The sequence below is a fragment of the Lynx canadensis genome, chromosome C1 (assembly GCF_007474595.2).
Source record: "Lynx canadensis isolate LIC74 chromosome C1, mLynCan4.pri.v2, whole genome shotgun sequence".
NCBI classification, from domain to species: domain Eukaryota; kingdom Metazoa; phylum Chordata; class Mammalia; order Carnivora; family Felidae; genus Lynx; species Lynx canadensis.
In genome coordinates, this window is record NC_044310.1 from 107,341,598 (window position 1) to 107,363,398 (window position 21,801).

General features: G+C 45.5%; 1 protein-coding gene across 1 annotated transcript; it reads right to left on the reverse strand.

Moving 5' to 3' along the window:
• Positions 1-5,183: 5,183 nt before the first annotated feature.
• PGLYRP3 (peptidoglycan recognition protein 3) lies at positions 5,184-20,849 on the reverse strand. The gene is made up of 10 exons (XM_030324117.2): positions 20,538-20,849; positions 19,348-19,589; positions 19,018-19,113; positions 17,762-17,869; positions 16,734-16,935; positions 14,070-14,188; positions 12,751-12,903; positions 11,312-11,510; positions 8,007-8,125; positions 5,184-7,340 (listed from the first exon to the last, which is right to left on the reverse strand). The coding sequence occupies exons 3-10, from the start codon at positions 19,070-19,072 to the stop codon at positions 7,162-7,164; spliced, it is 1,134 nt and encodes a 377-aa protein (XP_030179977.2). The 5' UTR covers positions 19,073-19,113; positions 19,348-19,589; positions 20,538-20,849; the 3' UTR covers positions 5,184-7,161.
• Between the last annotated feature and the right edge of the window lie 952 nt (positions 20,850-21,801).

The window sequence follows — 21,801 nt, forward strand, 5'->3', positions numbered from 1 at the left end:
AAATGGACTAATTGATAGGAATGAAAAATGGCATTGTCACACCACACACACACACACACACACACCACACATACCCACACACACCCACATATACACCACACATACTCCGCACACACATACCACACACCACACAGATACAACACACACAACACATATATATCATACACACACCACCACACATACAACACACACACATATACACCACACATATACACACCACACACACACCACACATATGTACCACACACATACCACACACACATATACACAACACATACACACACCACACATACACTACACACACCATACACACATATATACCACACACACACACCTACATACACCACACACACATATATACCACAGACACGACACACACATATGCACCACACACATATCACACACATCCACATCCACACACCCACCCCCCACACACCCCACAAACCACACACAGCACACCTCACACACACATACACTTTAGCCACAATTTGTGTCTCCCTTTAGCACTTGCAGAATTATAGGGAGTAAATGATCAATAGCACTTGCTATCATATTTGTAGTTTCTGTAACAAATAGCAGAGATTTGTGACTAGCAGATGATTAGCATCCTCAAGGTAGATTTCTATACAAGGCAATGGTGGTGCAGGGAGAGGGACCTCAATCTAGGTCCTTGACCACATCTCAGTTATTCATCTGGGAAATGGGAGCACAGTGCCCTCCTCGCACCTTTTTGCAGAGGTCAAATGGGGCAATGTATGTAGGAGTGCCTGGATCTGGTTGTCCAACGCCTGTGGATGTCTGGGAGGTGACCATGAAGGATTTGAATAAAATGCTGAAGAAGAAGGAGCTATGACTCATAGACAATGATAAAATAAAAATCCAAAAGATTTCAACAGATTTTAACTATGAGGAAATACTTCTTTAACACTAAATCAGGACAAACTGGAGTCCCACACTTAGGTTGAAAAATGGGCCTGGTGAGGGCAAGAAGTAGGTTAGAGGCAGTTGTGATAGAAGGATCCACTGGGCCAGTGGGACAGACAGTGTAACCAAAAGGCAGCCTTGGAATGCATTGCTAATATTATTTTTATAGAAGTATAATTGACATGCAATGCTATATGAGTTTTGGGTGTACAAGACAGTGACTCAACAATCTGTATATTACTCAGTGCTCTCCACAGTAAGTGTAGTCAACATCTGTCACCACATGTTATTGCAATATTACTGACTATATTCCTTATGCTGTATTCTCATCTCCGTGACTTATTTATTTATAACAGGAAGTTTGTACCTTTTAATCCCCTTTATTTCACCCATCCCCCCCACCAACCTCCCCTCTGGCAACTACCAGTTTGTTCTCTGTATATGAGTCTGTTTGTTTGTTTGTTTGCCGATGCTGTCACTATTACAACATGGATTCAGAACTACACCATTTACACAGGATTTTGCAGGTATCACCTTATAAATTAAAGAATATTGTTGGATCAAGGGAAGTAATTGGTCCAGTGAACTTTGAGTAAGGGATCCCTGGGTATTTTTTCTACCCATTGTAAAAGGAATGTGAGCAACCTAGAGAACAACCTGGGGAACAGAAACTCACCTCAGTGCTGGCATGCACTAGCTATGTGACTTTACGAAGGTGGCATAGATCTCTTTTGCATTGCTGGTGGGAATGCAAGCTGGTGCAGCCACTCTGGAAAACAGTATGGAGGTTCCTCAAAAAACTAAAAATAGAACTACCCTATGACCCAACAATTGCACTACTAGGCATTTATCCATGGGACACAGGTGTGCTGTTTCAAAGGGACACATGCACCCAAATGTTTATAGCAGCACTACCAACAATAGCCAAAGTATGGAAAGAGCCCAAATGTCCATCGATGGATGAATGGATAAAGAAGATGTGGTATATATATACAATAGAGTATTACTTGGGAATCAAAAGGAATAAAATCTTGCCATTTACAACTACATGGATGGAACTAGAGGGTATTATGCTAAGCGAAATTAGTCAGTCAAAGACAAATATCATATGACTTCACTCATATGAGGACTTTAAGAGAAAAAACAGATGAACATAAGGGAAGGGAAGCAAAAATAATATAAAAACAGGGAGGGGGATAACATAAGAGACTCTTAAATATGGAGAACAAACAGAGGGTTACTGGGAGGGGGGATGGGCTAAGTGGGTAAGGGACATTGAGGAATCTACTCCTGAAATCATTGTGGCACTATATGCTAATTTGGATGTAAATTTAAAAAATAAAATTAAAAAAATCAAAAATCAAAAAAATTAAAAACAGGAAGGTGACATAATCTCTCCAAGCCCAGCCTCAGTTTCCTCAGCTGTCAAAGAGCCCTACAGAGCTGTCTTGAAGATTAAATGAAATCATGTATATCATGTGCCCAACTGCATAAAGAAAAGACCGCTGAATACTAGTAGGCACTCAGCTATCTCAATTATCCATGTGTGGGTGTCCACTCTGTGGCTCTGTTGTGATCTGGTTTGACCCCAGGTCAGTTTCCTTCTGATCCCCCCATCTTCACACCCTGGCTCCTTCCCCCTCTCCCACCCTCCGTGTGATGAGCCAGTGGAAGGGACCCCATCCAGGACAGACCAAAAACTTGCCACTTGCTCCAAGACAAGTCATTAAACAATCACAGCACTTGTTCCCCCTTGGAATTCTGCATGTCTAAAATGTTTACCAAGCACTTACTATGCACTAGGAAGAGATAGAGACATGAATGGGGGAAACATGGTCCCCACTCTCATAACTCATAATTTAGTGGGTCAGACCATATAAAACATATATACACATGGGTACACACACAGATTTATAATTATGTAAAAAAATAATTACCAATGAACAGAGTGCCAAAGAAGAACCGAATAGGAGAATCCTAATTTGGGGGCCTCAAGAGATGGATTCTGAGCAGAAGGAACTCAACAAGCTGAGCCTGGAGGATGAGTTAAGAAATTTCCCAGCTCGCCGCACATACAGACAGCTGCATCACTCTTGGGTACCAAAGGGCTCCCAGACACCTTGAGGAAGGAACTACCAGCTCCCTACCATGGGGAGGCACTTCTTACTCTAGCCTCTGCAGAAAGTCCCTCAGAAGTCCCTGCCACACCTCACAGGACCTCCCACCCCCACCTACCACTCTTCCCAGATAATAACACCTTCCCTTCTCTCCCAGCCAGCATTTCTAATTAAGGCCTTGCCCTTAGTCAGCCCTGCCAGGCAGAACCTGCTGAGCCAGAAACACCTGTCCCACCTCTGCTTCTGTGTGGCTCTAAGCTCTGGAAAATGTGTGCATTCCCCAGAGCCACCTGGCAGCCCTGGGGCAGGGTGGGGTGAAGTGGCAGGGGTCTACAGTCTCAGACCCCTTTTGGCTGTTGCTTTCATGCTGCCATATTCTGCATGCTGGAGAAAGCAAAAGAGAAAAGGGCAAAAGCAGGGCGGACACAGAAGTAGAAGGGCAGACAAAGAAAGAAAATGAGAAGCACTGAGGAGAGAAGGGGAGGCAACATGAGAGAAGGAGAAAAAGAGACAGGCACAGGTGGGAGGAAGACAGATACAAAAGAGAGAGGAAAACACAGTCAAAGTGGGGAAGAAAGAAGCCAAAGAGACAGAGGAAGAGCCAGGGAGCACAGGTGGGGGCTAGGCAGGAGAGTGGCCACCCCCAACCCTGGGTGTGGCCTCCACAGTGAGAAGGGCACAGAAGCCTCCAAGAGTAGTAAGGGAACTTTGGTGGTGAAGAATGTTTTTCTCCAACTCTCACTGATGGGGATGGGGCACTGGAAGGTGGGAGCAATGAATGGCCTGGAATGAAGATGGAAGGAACCTGTGAGAAATCTAATGGGCTGCAACAGTGGGTAGTTTCAGTCAGTGTGAAGACATGGGGATTTTCCAGTCTGACAAATAGCTCAGGCCCAGCTGAGGGAAAAGCAGCCGCCCTCCCAGATTGGGAATGCTGCCTGTGTTCACTCAGCCCTGCCCGGGTGTAGCTCCTGCCCTTCCCTTCTTGCTCAGACACAAAGGTGTCCTCAGTGTGCTCTTGGAGATCCTGAGCCCTGACAGGTGAGGCACAGCCTGGAGAGTCAGGGTTGGGAGGGAGAAGGGGGTGAGCAGTGATGAGCAACCACAAGCCCCAGGTAAAGTTCATGGGCACTTGGGGGAGGAAAATGTGACTTCTGGTCTGAAGAAGCAAGAAGCCTCTGGAAGAACTAGCCTGGATAAGTGTCTTAAAAGCTGGTGGAATTGCAGTAGTCAAGAGCAGGGCAGGGACAGCATGGGCAAAGGCTCCAAGATGGTAAAGCCCAAGAAGCGAGCCCATACCTTGACCACTTGGGCTCATTCTATGGGAAAAGGTAACTTGGAGTGAGACTGTAGAAAGCCCTGGTTGCCATGCTGAGTTTTTTATGTTACCCTGTCAGAAAGGAGGGACCATAAAATGATTTTGACCAGAAGTATGAAAGAAATGGTGCCATGCTCCTTCTTTTCTTTAACTCACTGAATGAACTTGAACAGGTCGTCTGGCCCTTTTGGGTTCAGTTTTTAATAAAATGTGGGGCATTAGCCAGATTAGTATTTTATTTATTTTTTTTTCAACGTTTATTTTTGGGACAGAGAGAGACAGAGCATGAACAGGGGAGGGGCAGAGAGAGAGGGAGACACAGAATCGGAAACAGGCTCCAGGCTCTGAGCCATCAGCCCAGAGCCCGACGCGGGGCTCAAACTCACGGACCGCGAGATCGTGACCTGGCTGAAGTCGGACGCTTAACCGACTGCGCCACCCAGGCGCCCCCAGATTAGTATTTTATTCTGGAATCAAATAAAACTTCATTTGGCTTTCCCCCCCCCCAGCTTACAGTTGTTGAAAACAACTGTCAAGATGACCTTTAGAGCCCCTCACAACCTGACAGCCAGACACTGTGAAAAAGGTGTCCCTCCTTCACCATGGACTCTGTCAGACCTGCCAAGGCCTGTGCGCCCCAAGCTTCAGGCCAGCCTGCTCTCCTAGGGAGTGCCAGACTCCTGGGGGCTGCCTCAGCTGGTGCCTGCAAAGGCACATCCTTCCTGCTGCAAATAGGACTAGTAGATTCTGAAGGAAAGAGAAAGTTCTTCTCTACCCTCAAGGTCTTTGCTGGACTAACAATTAAATTTACAGGACACAGATTAACAGTAGGAAAAAAACCAAAGTTTTATTAAGTGTGCACAGAGGTCCAGGAATGAAATTAAGACCAAAGAAATAACCATGCAGGCAGTTTTTACACTTTTCAGACAAATAGACAATAAGTCTGTGAGGTATTGACAGGATCAAGAAAACTTAACACTGGGAGCTTCAATTCGTAAGGGATTCTAAACAGATTTTGGGCCGGGGTGGTAAATTAGTAAAAAGTAACAAGCGTTGTTATACAGCCTCCTCTCTTTCGCTCCTGCTACAGGGAGGGTACCTTTCACATGGGAGATGTATTCCTTCTCTCAGGGGGGCGGAGGAGGGTCTGAGTGTCCTTCTTGGCTGTCTCTGAAGTGACTTTATTAAATGTTTATTTTTGAGAGAGAAAGAGAGCGCGCGAGTGAGCGTGCAAGTGGGGGAGGGGCAGAGAAACAGGGGAACAGGATCCCAAGAAGGCTCCATGCTGACAGCAGAGAGGACTCTGCTAGAGAAACTAGAGAAACCTCGAGATCATGACCTGAATGGAAGTCGCCACTTAATGGACTAAGCCACCCAGGTGCCCCTGACGTGACTTTCAGTTAAAATAATCGGTATGCCCAAGAGGCACACTTTGGGACAGCCTGCTCTTGACCCCTACACAAGCTATTGCCTGGGACAAAGTCACAGCAATAGCAACAAGAATAACCATAGCTCCACAAACTTTAATGAAAACATTATCATATGCCAACCATGAGGTCTTAGACATCAACACATTTTAATTCACTTAATCCTCACAACAATCCTCTGATGTGGTGAGGGGTACTATGAACCCCGCTTCACATGATTAAGGGGAGTTGGGAAGAAATTTTCTATACCAAGGACTCAGAAGAGCCAACTGAACAGAATGGGCTGCCTCAGAATTTGCCTTTAAAAAAGCATTTGACAGCTGAGTGCTCTGCTTTTACTCAGATTGTGTGGGTGAGACCAATAAAAGTCAATAATATGGAGGAGACAGTAATCCAGACCAGGCAGTGTTGTTGATTTGAAGAGGCCTTGATGAGTTCTGGGGGAGATGGGGAAGTCTACAGCCCTGTAGACATAAGGCCAGCGGGCACAGGTGGGCAAGGGAAGGCTGCAGGCACAGGTGGCTTGTGTAGACACAGCCCAGTTGGGCCTAGAGGACTACTGTCTGCCCTCAGGGAACTTGGGGTGGACAGGACACAGGACCCTAGTGGCACCATTATAGATAAGCGACAAGAGCTGGCTCTGAGCCTCAGACTGGGAGGGGCAACAACAGAGAGAGAATGGCAGGATGGGGGACAGTCCCAGAAGGTGTCTCCAAAAAGAGGGGCTGGTGGAACAGATTGGAAAGGGAAGCAGGGACTTGACACACACATTTGTTTATTCATCCACCTCTCCAACAAACATCTATAGCACACACAAGACTCCAGACACTGCTGAGGAATCAAGGACATGGGGGCAAATAAACCTGGAGAGCCTCACAATCCAGTGGAGAGAACAACCACACCTGTAAGCAATGAGCCCTAAAATAAGGGCTGCATCCACATGGGGACAAGTGGGTGTGTGAGCAGAGAGGGGCTTTGGGCCTTGACCTGGGTCCTGTGTGAAGTTTGGGGGCTGCTGGGTAGATGGCAGGGGAAGGTACATGGGGCAGAGGGGCAGCCAGAGAGGGAATGAGAAGTCAAACAAGGATCAGCCCATCTTCCCACCTGGCTTAGGAGCTGGGCGCCCAGGGGAGGAGAAAATGAGGAGTGAGGAAGGTGGGGCTCACTCAAAGGCTGGGTATGCCCAGCTCTAGGGTTTGGGGCTGCTGGCGGGTGGTGCTAGCAGGAGAGGATCATCCTAAAATGAGAAAGGAGGGGCAGGATGGGGCTGACATGGAGGGGACAACACCAGGTGTTGAGTCAGGATAGAGGGTGAGGACAGGGGAGACCTAGTAGCCCGGTAGGAGAAGCAATCTCAGAAGGAGCAGGGGCTCCTTCAGTGTTTGAAATGAGGCCAAGTCTTAATGATGTTGTACAAAGCTTTCCCAGGAGACAGTGTATTGACAATATCACTGTGCCCCACCAACAGGTAGTTGGGAGTTAAATACCCCTTGTCCACTGCACACTGGATCAGGTTCTGGGCTGCCTCCAGGGCTGCAGCATTGGGCGGCTTTTCTGCAAAACACATTTTCCCATCAGTTTTAGGGTCTTAAGGTTACATGCTTAGGGAAGGGACAAGCTCCTAGATTCCAGTCTCCCACTGTCCCCCCCCCTACCATACCTACCACTACCATAACCAACAAATTCACATTAATTGTGGCAGCCAAGCACAAAGAGAAAACAAAGTCATTTTGTTCCCTGATTCCTCCTTGCAAAGCTCCTTCCAGAAAGTTCAAAACTACTCTAGAAGAGAGCTCCAGTACAACACAACACTCCTCAGCAAGCACCGTGAGGCAGACATGGCACCACTGGACCATCCACTGCTTTGCCATAGCAGGCAGTGGGGCTCCCCAACATTCACCAGGGAGGAGAATACATTTGCCAAATGAGCCAGAAAAACACCTTATTTGCAAAGGATGGTGTTCTCTCTTGATCCATGCTTGCCTTGCGTATGGCTATAAAGACAGGGCTGAGTATGGGGACAGGTGAATTTGGGGGAAAGTTCTGCCTGGCAGGGACTCTGGGGGACCTGTGTCCTATATTGAGAGTCCACTTTAAAGCTGAAATGTTCTAAACACACTGCCAGGTACCTCAATGTTGCCTTTCCCCCCATGCTTCCCAGACATTGTATATTAAACTTCATCCCCCTAGAATGTTCTCTGCTTCATGCTCACCCCTTACCTACAAAGTTGCCTATGAAGGCAATTCCTAAGGCAATATCATTGTATCCATAGGTGTGAGAGCCTTGGATATGCCAGCCAACTCCTTCATACACACCACCATCCTGTCCCACCAGGAAGCTGGGGTTGGACAAAGGAAAATAGAGAAAGTCACTCCTGGAAGGAGAATTAGCTTCATTCACCCCTTAAATCATTAATTCAGTCTTTCTTCCATTTATCAGGTATAGAGTGAACGTCTCTTATGTGCCAATGTGTATGAGACCAAACAACAGCAACAACAACAAAAACTCCATAATCGCTGAACCCAAGAAGTGAAGATAATCGCAAGCAATAACAGCAACTTCCACCCATTCCAACATGGTTTTGTTCCCACAACTCCACTGAGTCTGACACCACCAAGGTGACCAGTGACTGTCTTGATACTAGTACAATGGAAACTTGTTTTTGTTCTGGTTACATTGACCCTGTTAGCCACATTCTTCTTTAAATGTTCTCACCCCAGCGCTTCCAGGAGCCCACACCCTCCTATTTTCCTCTACTCTGCTGCTCCCCCCACCTAGGGCTCTCTTCCATCCACCTCCTTTTCCTAAAATATGGTGCTCCTCAGGATTCTGGCCTTCCCCTTCTCTCTTGTCACTCAGCATATTCTCCTGGGACAGTCGCCCAGTCCAATGGCTTTAATTACTATCTATAAAAATCAACATGTCCAAATGAACCCATCTTCTGCAATTTTCTCAGCCAAAAAAGTGGACATCATCTTACTGCCTCCCCCTCTCTCTCCCTCTCCCAGTCCCATCCAATCATTGGTCATGGTTTATCAGGATACGTGGCTATATCTCTGACCTTGATTCCTCCATTTCTCTATGCCAACTGCTATCATACTGCTCCAAGTCACCATAACCTGTTGTCTGGATTACTTCAATAGCTCCCTGCCCAGAGGTTTACCTCCTTCTAATCCATTCCTGAAACAGCACCTCAAGTGCTTTTGCTAAAATACAAATCCAATCATTAGGCATGACTTCCAGTTGCCTTTCAAATAGAGTCAGTCTGTCTGAGTTCTTCTGATATGGTCCCTGTTGGCTTCTCCAGCCTTACCTCTCACCAGTCCTCTTGCTGAAATGTATTTCTAGATATGAATTAAGCTCCTTTAGTTCCTCAAGGATATGCCTTCTCTGGACCCCAGAGAGCATGCTGCTCCCCTTACCTGGAGCACTCCTCACCCTTATTTGCCCCACTAATCCCCATTCCTTACCCACATCAGAGCCTTGATACCCCTCCCTCTGGAAGCCCTTTCCTATTACTGCCAACTCCACCAAAGTCTTGTTAGAAGATCATCCTCTGCATACCCTGTTCTTTATCTGTCACAGTGTCTAACATGAAGGATTGTCATTACTATTCACTGTCTTCTCTGTAGTACTCCATGAGGGAAGGAGCCATATCTATCTTGCCAAGCACCAGGCACATAGCAGACACTCAATAAATATTGGTTAAAATGTTAGAAAATGGTGATCAAGAAGGTCCTAACTGGAGCCCATTCAATGTTAGAGATAACACACCATGAGGCTGGAGTGAAAGGGAGATACCGTAAAATCAAGGAATGAAGATGAAGTCCTTGAAGACTGAATGAAAAAGGAAAACTAACATTCCCTGAGCATTTGCCATTTGGAATTTCCAAATTTATGAACAACTCTCTCGTCTGTGCTAATTAATCATAGCAAGGCTGTGGGAAATCCTGCAAAATGCAGCAACTGTTTCCTCCTGTTTGCAAAGGCTGCTTTTAATTTTTTAATTAAGTCTTTAATTTTAATTTTGGTACATTTAACATATAGTGTTATATTAGTTTCAGTTGTACAAAATAGTGATTTAATAATTCTATACATTACTCAGTGTCCATCATAAGTGTACTCTTAATCCCCATCGCCTGTTTTACCCATCCCCCATCCACCTCCTCTCTGTAACAAACCATCAGTTTGTTCTCAATAATTGAGAGTCTGTTTCTTGGTTTATCTATCTTCTTTTTCTTTTGTTTATTTTTTTGTTTCTTAAATTCCACTTAAAATTGATTAAATACCTAAATGTGAGACCTGAAACCATAAAAATACTATAAGAGAGCATAGGCAGTAATTTCTCTGATATCGGCCATAGCAACATCTCTCTAGATATGTCTCCTGAGGCAAGGAAAACAAAAGCAAAAATAAACTATTGGGACTACATCAAAATAAAAAGCTGCATAGAGAAGGAAACAGTCAACAAAACTAAAAGACAACATATGGAATGGGAGAAGATATTTGCAAATGACATATACAATAAAGGGTTAGTATCCAAAGTATATAAAGAACTTATACAACTCAACACCAAAAAAATAAATAATCCAATTTGAAATAGGCAGGAGATATGAACAGACATTTCTTTAAAGAAGACATCTAGATGGCAAAGGCTACTTTTAAAAGGGGAGTTAAAAGGAGAACAGCAACCAGCCCAGAATGACACATATGCAAAAGACACATAATTATCTGAGACTATGGTTTTATTGTAACTAAGTCATGGATGAGCAATTGAAATTTATCATATGCTAAACCTAAATTCTTTCCATGAAAATTCCAAGTCATCTTCCAAGTGGCTTCTGCCATTCCACTAACTTAATGTGTTTCTTTATTATAGATCTGGCATTAAAGGAACCAAAAAAGAACATTTTTACTTCACTCTGTATCTTCAAATAGATAAGGTATTATTGTTCCTGTTGCAGAGATGAGGCAAAAGAGGCCCAGGAAGGTGAAAAGTTTGCGTATCTATAAAATGGAGTAAACTATACCAGAGTTATTATAGGATTCTAACATCAGAGGGAGCAAGTTTGAGGTTAGGCCAGAGTAAGGTAGGAGGTGAGTAGGGCCTGTGACCCTGAGTGGTTGGAAGGGATTGCATAAAAAGGCACAATCCTCCAATGGCCTTCCGTAAGGGTCTCATGGTCTTGCTTTATCATTATTGTTGTTAATGTCTTTTCAGAGTCTTCCCAACCACTCATAGAGAATATGCCCAGGAGAGATAACTAACCCTTAGCTATGATCTAACTGATACTCAGTCCAGAGACTTGCTTGAATAAAATGTGATGTTTTATGTGAAGCACCCACTACCAAAGAAGGGTTCAATAAATATCAGTTCCTTCCCCAGCCTTCCTCCTACAGTCCTGAAGAATAGAAGGGCATGTTTTCTTTTCTTTTTTAACATTAATTTATTGTCAAATTGGTTTCCAAACAACACTCAGTGCTCATCCCAACAAGAGGAGGGCATGTTTTCAATCCCACTTACTGATATCCAATGTCACAGAAGTGCTGTGTGTCCATGTGGAAGGATTGTATATCTCGGACACGAATATGGCAATCCATGGATACATTGCAGGTTGTACCAGCGGTGTGGATGATGATGACATATTTCGCTGGAAGGCTCATTTTAGGGCAGTGTGTCTCTCTGGCTTCCCATACTGACCGTGAAATGATGTTGGGGCAAGCTGTGGTAAGGTAAAAAACCAAGATCATGGGAACACACCTACTTATGGGCAAACTCATAACCGCAGGCTGGATTCCTTCTCAGTCTCCCCAACCTCTGGCACCCATTGCCACTTCCTGATGTAAGCTCAAGCTTTGGAATTTAGGAAAGTCCAGACAGGAACTTTCTGGGTCATGTGCCTGGAGCTAAGGGACAGAGGCAAAAATTTATAGGTTCTGATAACAACTGTGGAAATCATTATATGAACATAAGGGGAAGGACTGTTGATTGTACAGAGGCATGGCCATTTTATTCAAAAGACAAAGTATGCCTACCTGCTTGATGTATTGCCTACCTACTTGATATATTGCACATTTATGCAGGTGTGTGGACCTATGAAACAGGACAATGTGAAGAAATCAGCTGTGACTCTGAACTGATCATGTGTATATGGAAATAATTCAAAATATATAAAAAACTCTACAAATGCTAAAAATATCATTATTGAAGATAGCATCCATCTGAAAGCCAGAAGCATTTTATTAAAAACTTAGTTTAAAAAAAAGCTTAATAAAAATATCCTTGAGTCCAAGAAAAGGTCCACTCTAGCAGAAAGCTAGGTATATTGTACTGTTTTTAGGTCACTGCTTGCTCACTCCAAAATAGCACATGATTTTTATTACCCTACTTCTTGGAATATTCACTCTGATGTCAGTGTTACCTGCTAACTCGTTTTTCTCGGTGTGTGGTCATGCTGCAGGACGGCTGGGTTTTGCTCTTAGAATGCTGTGTGTGTGTGTGTATGTATGTGTACTCACCTGCTATACACAAAACTGTATAAATGTTTACCCCATCCCATTATCATGTTTCCTTTTTCTCCATAGCTTTGATGCAATCTGACATCATATGTATTTTACTTGTTGAGTTCTTCATTTTCTGTCTTTCTTCACTGAAATGTGCAGATTTGTATATTTGTTCACAGCTGTGTTCTCAGTTCCTAGAATAGTGCCTCGGATTCAGTTAATATTTGTTGCTTGAATGAAAGTGTGTGCACATACATATTGCTAACAAGAATGGTCTCATGGCTATATCACACTAGTGGGAAGGAGAGGAGGCCAGGAAGCTAGCCTGTCAGAATTTTTTGGATCTCAGCATGAGGTGTTCTTGATCCAAGAAGCCAGTGAACACCAATAGGACACAGCATTCCCTAATGTGGTTGAGTGATAACTGGCAGGAAGGTGAGGCAAGATTGAGGGTCTTACCTTTCCTAGGCATCACTGGCTTTTGAGGGACCAGACAGACCTCTTCATTCAAGATGAGTAGCTGAATATACCTGGGTGACAGATGACCCTTCCGGATGGCATAGGATATCAGGTCCTCTGCAGCTGATAAGGCAGCAGGGCTTAGACTGCTTCCTAAAAGAGGATAACGTGGGACCAAGAACTGTCAGCAAGACATTCCATCCTGATCTAGACCTGGGAGAGGATAAGAAGTCACCTAGGTCTGAATAACTGATAGATTGGAAGACAGGAAACAAATCCAGTAGCCAAAATGGGGCCTAAGAGACAAGGAGCTACTTGGACAGAGCTCTTAGAAGCCAAATTGGTGACCTCTTCCAATTGCCAAACTAGGACCTTATTTATACTCCATCTCTAGGTGAAAGAGCTGGGCAGCAATTAAAGCTACATGCAAAGGAAGGCCAACTTGACTAAATCAGGTATGCCTTAGCATGCAGGAAAAGGGAACAGAATTTAGGAACTCCCACAATTAGGCATGTGGCAAGTGCACTTTATATCCATTAACTCATATAATTCTCACTGAAAACCTCCAAGATAAATGCTATTCCTAGCCCCAGTTGGCAAATGAGGATCCTGGCAGGTTCCAGTTATTCACTTACTAGCTCTTAACTCCATTTTTTTCTTGAGCTCTCCTCAGTTTCACAGGGGCTAGAAACCTCAAACTACATTTCCCAGACCTCATTGCTGCCAGCTCTGGCTGGGTTCTGCTGTTCCAGCAAGAGAGAAGCCATGTTTTTCTGCCTCTGCCATCCATAGGTATAGACTCAGTGCCATACAACATCAGACTCCAGAAGTGATGGTAAGAACTGAGAGCTTAAGCGGTGTCAGTGGTGGCTTCAGCTACCAAACAGGAGTGCAGACCAGAGAGGAAGAAGAGAACAACAACAACAAAAAAGCTATATCATAGAATCCAAGGGAGAAAAGAACTCAAAAGAAGGGATGGGGCACCTGGGTGGCCCAGTTGGTTAAGTGTCTGACTTCAGCTGAGGTCATGATCTCACAGTTCGTGGGTTTGAGCCTTGCATCAGGGTCTGTGCTGGCAGCTCAGAGGCTAGAGCCTGCTTTGGATTCTGTGTCTCCTCCCCCGCCCCTCCCCCAGTCATGCTCTATTTCTCTCTCTCAAAAATAAACATTAAAAGAGAGACAGAGAGAGAGAGAGAAGGGTGATGGTTAGAGAGGACCAGTATGTTGTAGACTGGAGAGACAAGAGTGTTAAGACAAGGGAGTGGAGGAAGAGAGTGTGGAAAACTCTCTGGCAGAAGGTCCGAGGGGACAACCATTACCTATCTTATTGCCAAAGAAGGCAATTCCCAGGGAGATGTTGTTGTAGCCCTGGGTATGCATGCCTTGGACATCCCAGCCGACACCTTCATACACCCTGCCATCGTCCCCAATCAGGAAGCTGCAGGGCAAGGAAACATGGATTTAAAGGCAAATTAAAGACCTCTCACCCACCCTCAGAGTGGAAAAGTGTTTTAAACGCTCATCAATAAGTACTATGTTTTAATTACCTAACAGTGGGACATAGATAACCCATTTAAACTTCCAAGAGATGTGGGAATATACTTTAAATTATGTTGTGACTTAGCTTACTTGTGTGTCCCAGAACCTCACTTTAAAAATACTCAGTTGGTGGGGTGCCTGGGTGGCTCAGTTGGTTGAACGTCCAACTTCAGCTTAGGTCATGATCTCATGGTTTGTGAGTTCGAGCCCTGCATTGGGCTCTGTGCTGACAGCTCAGAGCCTGGAGCCTGCTTTGGATTCTGTGTCCTCTCTCTGCCCCTCCCCACTTGTGCTCTGTCTCTCTGTCTCTCAAAAATAAATAAAGGTAAAAAAATTTTTAATTAAAAAAATACTCAGTTGGTTCTAGGGTGCCTGCGTGGCTCAGTCAGTTAGGCATCCGGCTTCGGCTCAGGTCGTGATCCCCCAGTTCATGGGTTCGAGCCTTCATCCGGCTCTGTGCTGACAGCTCGGAGCCTGGAGTGTGCTTCAGATTCTGTGTCTCCCTCTCTCTCTTTCTCTGCCCCTCCCCTGTTCATGCTCTGTCTCACTCTTTCTCAAAAATAAATAAACATTTTTAAAAAATTAAAAAAATATATTTGGTTGGTTCAAAGTGGAATTCAAATGTGTGACTCTTAAACACCTGAGAACATTATTTCAACACTTTTCCAGGGCAATGAAAACTCATCCATCCTATTTTTTAATTATAGGAGAAAGCACATGAACATTTAAAATAAACAACTGGAGGGGTGCCTGGGTGGCTCAGTCGGTTGAGCGTCTGACTTCAGCTCAGGTCATGATCTCTTGGTTTGTGAGTTTGAGCCCTGCATCGGGCTCTGTGCTGACAGCTCAGAGCTTGGAGCCTGCTTCAGATTCTGTGTCTTCCTCTCTCTCTGCCCCTCCCCCTCTCATGTTCTGTAATTCTCTCTCTCTGTCAAAAATAAACGTTAAAAAATAATAATAATAAATAAATAAAATAAACAGTTGGAGTTCAGGAATCCCTTAATATTGGCTTTATCTTCAGTTTCTCCTTAGGAATACCTGTAAGCTCTTCTGTATCACAGAAATTTGTTTAGAATATTCCTTTTTTTCAGTTTCTTTTAAAAACAATATATCTATTATTTTGCTCTACCTCCTGCCTCCTTTCTGTCTCTCTAACTTTCTTACTCTCCACTTCCCAACTACACTCTTCAGAAATTATGTTTTCACAGTTCTTGCCATATTCTACTCTTAATAGACTGTGAGTTTCCATAGCAAATGGAGCACAGAAAGAACACTTTCTCAAGGATGCCTAAAGACCCTGAATGGAGGTGAGCCCACCTCCCACCCTGCACTGACATGGCCTGGGGATCGGGTGGGGCCTCAGTATACCCACTGATCTGGGAAGACTTTGCTGCCCAGACTTTCAGTAAGTATCTCTGTCACTCTTCAGCAGCCTTTGGTTAGTCCAATGTGAACTGTCCCTTATGGCAACACTCAGCTGTACCGTACAAACTGGAGATTATGTGTGTCTATATACACATCCTCATAAAGAAATTTTTTAAGTTTATATTTATTTATTTTGAGAGAAAGATAGTGGGTGTGCAAGTGGAGAGGGGCAGAGAGAGAGGAAGAGAGAGAGTCCCAAGCAGGATCACCCCTGTCAGTGCAGAGCCCAATGACTGAAACTCGCTCCATCTCACAAACCATGAGATCATGACCTGAGCTGAAAACAAGTCAGATGCTGAACCAAATGAGCCACCCAGGCGCTCTTATCCTCATTATTAAGGGGGAAAGGAAGAGTTTCTGGGCCTCCACTGGTAATCCTGAGTGGACACTTGATACACAACCTCAGGATCTCTCCATGCATTACACTTGTTTTAACATGGGGCTCTCCCCTCTCGATCCCCACCACCATTCCCTGTGAGATCAGACCTCAGTGTGACGTGGCCCTCCAAGGAACCCAGTGGGAGAATGCTCCTCACTGTCTTTGTGTAGACTGCTGGATCAGTAGGCAGTCTGGAAACAGCTCTAGGTCCCACTCCCTAACTTAACAAATTCTCTGTCTTCTCTAGACCGTGGCATCCGTACCTTTGACACAGGGGGTGGTAAAGTTCTCCCATTCTCTCACCCATTCCTCAGAGTGGATGGGAGGGCCTAGGTAATGCTTGTGAAGACCTTTGTAAACTATAATATTCTACATGCTCCATGGGCAACTGTAGTTATTACACAACCTCCCTTACTTATTCCAGAATCCTCCAGTGTCTGAGACCATCTTTGAATAAATGGCTCTGAGCCATCCTTCCTAAACACCTCTGAGGATTCTGGATTTTGTTCATTTGTTTTAACATTTTTTATTCATTATAAAAGCAACATGAATGGGAAGATGGGAAACTAGATGAGGGAAATTGGGTGGACCCCTCAGAGGTAGACTTGAATGTGGCCCCAGGACCCACCCATTTGCTTACTTGTAGACCACGTCGCACCAGCCTTTGGTGTAGACAGAATGGGACTGAAAGCCCCGAAGCCTCTGGCTGCAAACATCCTGCTCCTGGCACTCCATCCCTGTGAGCTGGTTCATGATGACATAGGCCACAGGTTGTGTCAGCTGGGCCCTGCAGGTCTGTGATCTCGCTCCCCACTCCTTGCGGGAGACAATGGTGGGAGCTTCTGCAAGGGGACCACAGGATGGCATACAGCAAGCACTACTATTTCTTCTGCAGGCCTGGGAGAGTCCCCTGGATGCCTCCACCACCCACAGCCCCCTTCTCATCTCCATAGCCTATTCTGGCTAAAAGCAGTCCCCATGCAGACTCTACATCAGCATCAGAAGTAAAGCTGTCTTGGTTTTCATACACTCCCTCATTGTATATCCTAAAGGACAAACCCCCCTCAGCCCTACCCTGGCCTGCTTTGCACTTCCCACCTCCAGAAAGTAGCCCCTGTGACACTCTGTGCTAACCATGGGACTCTGAGCTGCCATCTCTTAAAGCACCCCAGTATGAATGCATTGTCCTCACTGGCATTTGCCCTGGGTCTCTGACCTGTCTATTGTCTGGGCCTCCCCTCAGAACGGTGACTCTCTGAGGAAAGCTATGTTTCTCTCCTCAGATTCGAGCCCTTAGGAAGTTCCCTGAGCATCAGGTACATGTCTTTCTCCCATGTGAAAATGCACTGTAGACAGGGCTGAGAGCCCTGCACAGGACCCCAGGACCCCTGAGGACTCACTTACTATCTTTATGTTGGAAGCATCTGGGAGCTTTCTGAGGGATAGGGTGTCTCTACCCTTCTACTGACAGCTGGAGACTGGGGACCTTGTTCTTAGTCCCTGGGTTTTCCCTCCTTCCTGGAACCCACCTTTGCCTGAGGATTCATGGCAATCCATGGGAGCTTTGTAGGATTCAACTCCACCTACCAACCCAGCCCAAGTATAATTAAGTCCCGAGAAACACTTCTGGCTACCTGAGGATCCCTAGCTAACCCCAAACCACCTCACCATTTTGACCCTTGTGAATGAGCTGAGAGATGCCAACAAAAAAGTCTAGAAGCCCCTCTGATAATCCTCTGGCTTGGGTTTCATTCCAGGAGAACAGTGGGGAATCCCCTGCAAAGGAACATTGCACTTAGTGCTGGTCCTTGGAGAATACCTGGACCAGTGAAGAGGAATAGACTTGACATCCCCACCCCAAAGTCCACGGCCTCTCCACTCCCCCAAGTCCCCTGACATCTTCTAGGAAACAACACAAAAGAGAACTACAGATGTTTCTGGCTTCACCCCACCTCTGCCTCCCACATCTGCCCCAGTGAGACCTTCATGCCCTCCCAAATTCCCTCCATTCCAGGGGAATTGCCATCTCTCCTGCCCCCTCGTCTGAGCAGCTCTAGCTCTCCTGGCTCACCTACATACCTTTGTTCAGATCAGAGGGTCACATACCAAGGTGGTCATCATTATTTGGTAGTAACATGTACACATGTATCAAGCATGTATTGATCCAGACAAGGTTCTTGAAATACAGAAATTTGCAGATTGTTGTGACTGACCTCACAAACTAGATTTTTGAGATGGGATTAACTGAGGATTAGTCATCATCAACATGCCTCATTCTCCTCTGCCTGTTTAGTACCAGAGATCATAGGAGCAAAACCTACTAGAACCAGCAGTGTCACCAACATCACCTCCAACAGGGCAGCTCTATAGTTTACCAAGCACTTTCAAGAGCCTTACCAGATATGTGGCTTAAAACACGTATTTGTGATAAGCAAAGAAAATTAACCACTCCCTCAACACAGAGGAGAAACTAAGGCTCAAAGAAGTTAAGTTACTTGTCTAAGATGATATGGGTTTAAGCCATGGGCTTGGTTCCAACCTAGGCTGTCTGACCCAAGCTGCGTTCACTGCCACTATACTTGGTGACCTCTCCAAAGCTGTCAGATGACCTTGGATAAGTCACTGCTGCAATGGAGCCCAGCTCGTATCCTTGTCTTTAAGTCAAGGTCACTAAGGGCCTCCATTCTGTCCTTCTGTGAAATCATCAAGGAGCAAATTCATGACCATGAAACTAAAGCCAAGGTGTGCTAGGCAGACTGAGGAGACTACTGAGGACTGGCACCACTCTCAGTAGGCAGGGGACACCTGAGCTAGGCTCTAATGGGGAGCCAAGGACTGGCCAGAAGGAACAATCAATGAGCGATAAGGAGAATGACTTACAATTAGTATGAAAAGCACTTCTGACCCAATGAAAGAAAACTCACCCCAAGCCCCAAAATCCCAAGCAGGGAAAATAAGAAGCCACAGCAGCATCCTCATGTGGTCCCAGGGTGCCAACAGGGTTAGTGTGGACCTTGGCCCTGGAAGAGATGTCAACAGTTAACCCAGCTGTGCTCACTCCTCAAACAGGGTACCCACCCCACTGCATGGCACCCCTGCCTGCCTCTCAAACAAACTGAGAGCCAGCACCTGCCTAGAGGTCTCAGAGTCCTCAGCACAGAGCCTAACCCTCAGCAGGTGCTCAGTAAAGTTGAGGGTGCTAGCAGCTCTTGCCCAAAGTTACCCAACCAGTAGTGGCAGATCAGGATTCATACCCAGGTATGTCTCCACAGCCTCTGCCTGGAACTTCGCCACAGTCTGTCCAAGTTTTTGATGCTGGAGATTCTCAACGTGGGCCCAAGAGGTTAAACCCCAGTATCTCTGTGGTCTCTTCTGGCTGCAGGAATCTTTTTGGCTCTCTTGGGCAGAAATGAATTGCTTGCTTATGCTCAATCAAAATGAAATACCAGTTCCCCAAGATGACAACAAAACATCAACTTTTCTCCTGGTTATCCTACTGAGAAATGAGAGAGGGAAGTTTCAGATAAAATGAGGTATATCATTGTCCTCCAGAGTTTTTATATTATAATCAGTAGTCCCCAGATGGAAAATGTTTAGAACCATGTTTTAAGAACTGAGCATATAGGAACTTCCTGGATCAGGACCAGCAATCTCTTGGTTAATAATACCCAGTATTCCATTCATTTGGGAAAAACTGTCACTTAAGAGGAAATGAGCCAATTGCAGATGAGAGTAGGAAACATGTGGGAAAGTGTCAGCCTTCCTCTTTAGCCAAATGAGAGGTAAGGATTAGCTTGTCCAATATGGAGCCCTGTGGCTGGCCTCCCAGAAAACAGGTTGGCCTTTTGCAAAGCTATTTAGAAACCAGCAATCAATTCTGGTCAACAGAAGGTTTGGATCCTGGTCACTTGCTCATAGTACTTTCCCAACCATGAGTGTTTAAGTGGCAAATGCTGTCCTGAGCTTGTCACATCACACAGCTGAAATTACAAGGCTTGAGCCCAGCTCCTCATCACACCAGGGCAGAGACTAGTGGCACCTCCCACCCCCACCTCCAATCACAGCCCTGCCTGGTGCCAGAGTTCATCTGCCTTGGTTCACACTGCTATGCATTCTGTATCCTTAAAATAAAGATGCAATAGCAGAATAAGGACCAAGTGAAACATAATCAACAGGGATTCAGAGCTAGACAGAAAGGAAAGAAATTGAGTAGAGTTAACTCCAGGACACACAACCTTGGCAGGAAAGATCCAGGCATGGTAGAACTAAACTCATTTAGTATAATTTAAAATAGAATTTTTTTATTTGGAGGAAGAGTTCAAAAGGGAAGATCAAGGAACTTTCTCCACCATATTAATATTTTAGCCAGATAGAAGAGTCCAGTCCCTTCCAAGGGAGAGGGCTTCTCAACAAGGAACACACTCACACTCACACTCAGAAATACCTATGGGTCCCGTGCTGTCCCAGCCCCACAGGTCAGGGTACAGGCAGCCCGCCCTTCATTGGCTGGCAGTTCCTTCCTTCAGACTTGGCTTCTGGCCCTGCTCTCCTCCAGCTGCCACCTCCCAGGCCTTTAGGACGCCTCTCACCAGAAGGCACTCCCTCCCTGGTAAGGGAGCACCTGGGTCCTGGCTTTCTGGATAGAAGAAGAACACCTGGGTTCCTAATAGAAGGTGAAGAGGGGACAGAGTTCTGAGGCTTCCAGGAGGCTCCGTGCAGGGCACCCAGAGTAACTGGGAGAGACAAGACTCAAACTGAGAGCAAGGCGTCACCCTGTGAATAAGCCCAGGTTCCGCCTCCCTGGGAAAGAGCATAATTGCCCAAGTCTCCCTGAGCTGCTTCCTCATCCCCAGCCTTTGGGAAGCCCAGCCAACCCAACATCTGGGAACTTCTTGGCCTTGAGTGGGTCAAACTTTGCTACCCTAAGATACGCCTTTTTGGCATATTGGTTATTCCAGGCTGGTTATTTTATAAGGAAATACACAAGAGCCATGAGAAGTTCTGAAAACCAAGAAGTCACACTTTTGTAAGAGACACTTACATGAATAGGGAAATCTCCACTTGTAAGGGTGTCTCCTTCAGCACTAGGATGCAGGTGTGACTGTCAATCTCCAGAAGCTGCTATCACTAGAGAAAGCAATAACTTATATCTGCTTAACTTTGCCCTTGTTTGCTGTACTTTTCCTGGGAACCTCCCACAACTGAATTCCTGCCCCCAACATCTTTTGTCTTTAGTTAATGATGGTATTTAAGGTGATGGCTTTGGCCATTTCAGGGAGTTACTCAGTTTTCCTGGGGCTCTGCCATGTATATATAGGAAGTATACAATTTCTTAAGCTTTCCTTGATTTTCTCCTATTAATCTGTCTCATGTCAATTTAATTTTTAGTCCATTTAATGAACTTTGAAAGGCAGAGGAAAACTTTTCATCCCCAACAAGACAGACCTGCTCCAGGAGTGTCAAGGTTGTGGATGGGGGCCACTGCCCCACCCTCCTTCCACCAGGGCCACCTGCGCAGGTAGGATGGAGGCAGAGGAACAGAAAGGTACATTCCAGAAGGCACAATGTGCTATCCACAATGTGGATATCCACAATGTGCTATCATCACTAGTACTTATTTTGGCCCATGCATCCACCATCCCCACCAAGAACACCTGGTCCCTCACCCACTCCAAGCTCACTTCCCATGAGGGGAGTATCTCTGCAAG

Bases quoted from the DNA above. Each gene is read 5' to 3' on its own strand.
- PGLYRP3 (XM_030324117.2), bottom strand. From the start codon at position 19,072: ATGAGGATGCTGCTGTGGCTTCTTATTTTCCCTGCTTGGGATTTTGGG. The intron at 16,936-17,761 runs GTGAGGTGGTTT...GTCCCCTTGCAG, and splicing joins CATTCACAAGGGTCAAAATG to AAGCTCCCACCATTGTCTCC. The intron at 14,189-16,733 runs GTAAGCAAATGG...CTTGCCCTGCAG, and splicing joins TGGTGCGACGTGGTCTACAA to CTTCCTGATTGGGGACGATG.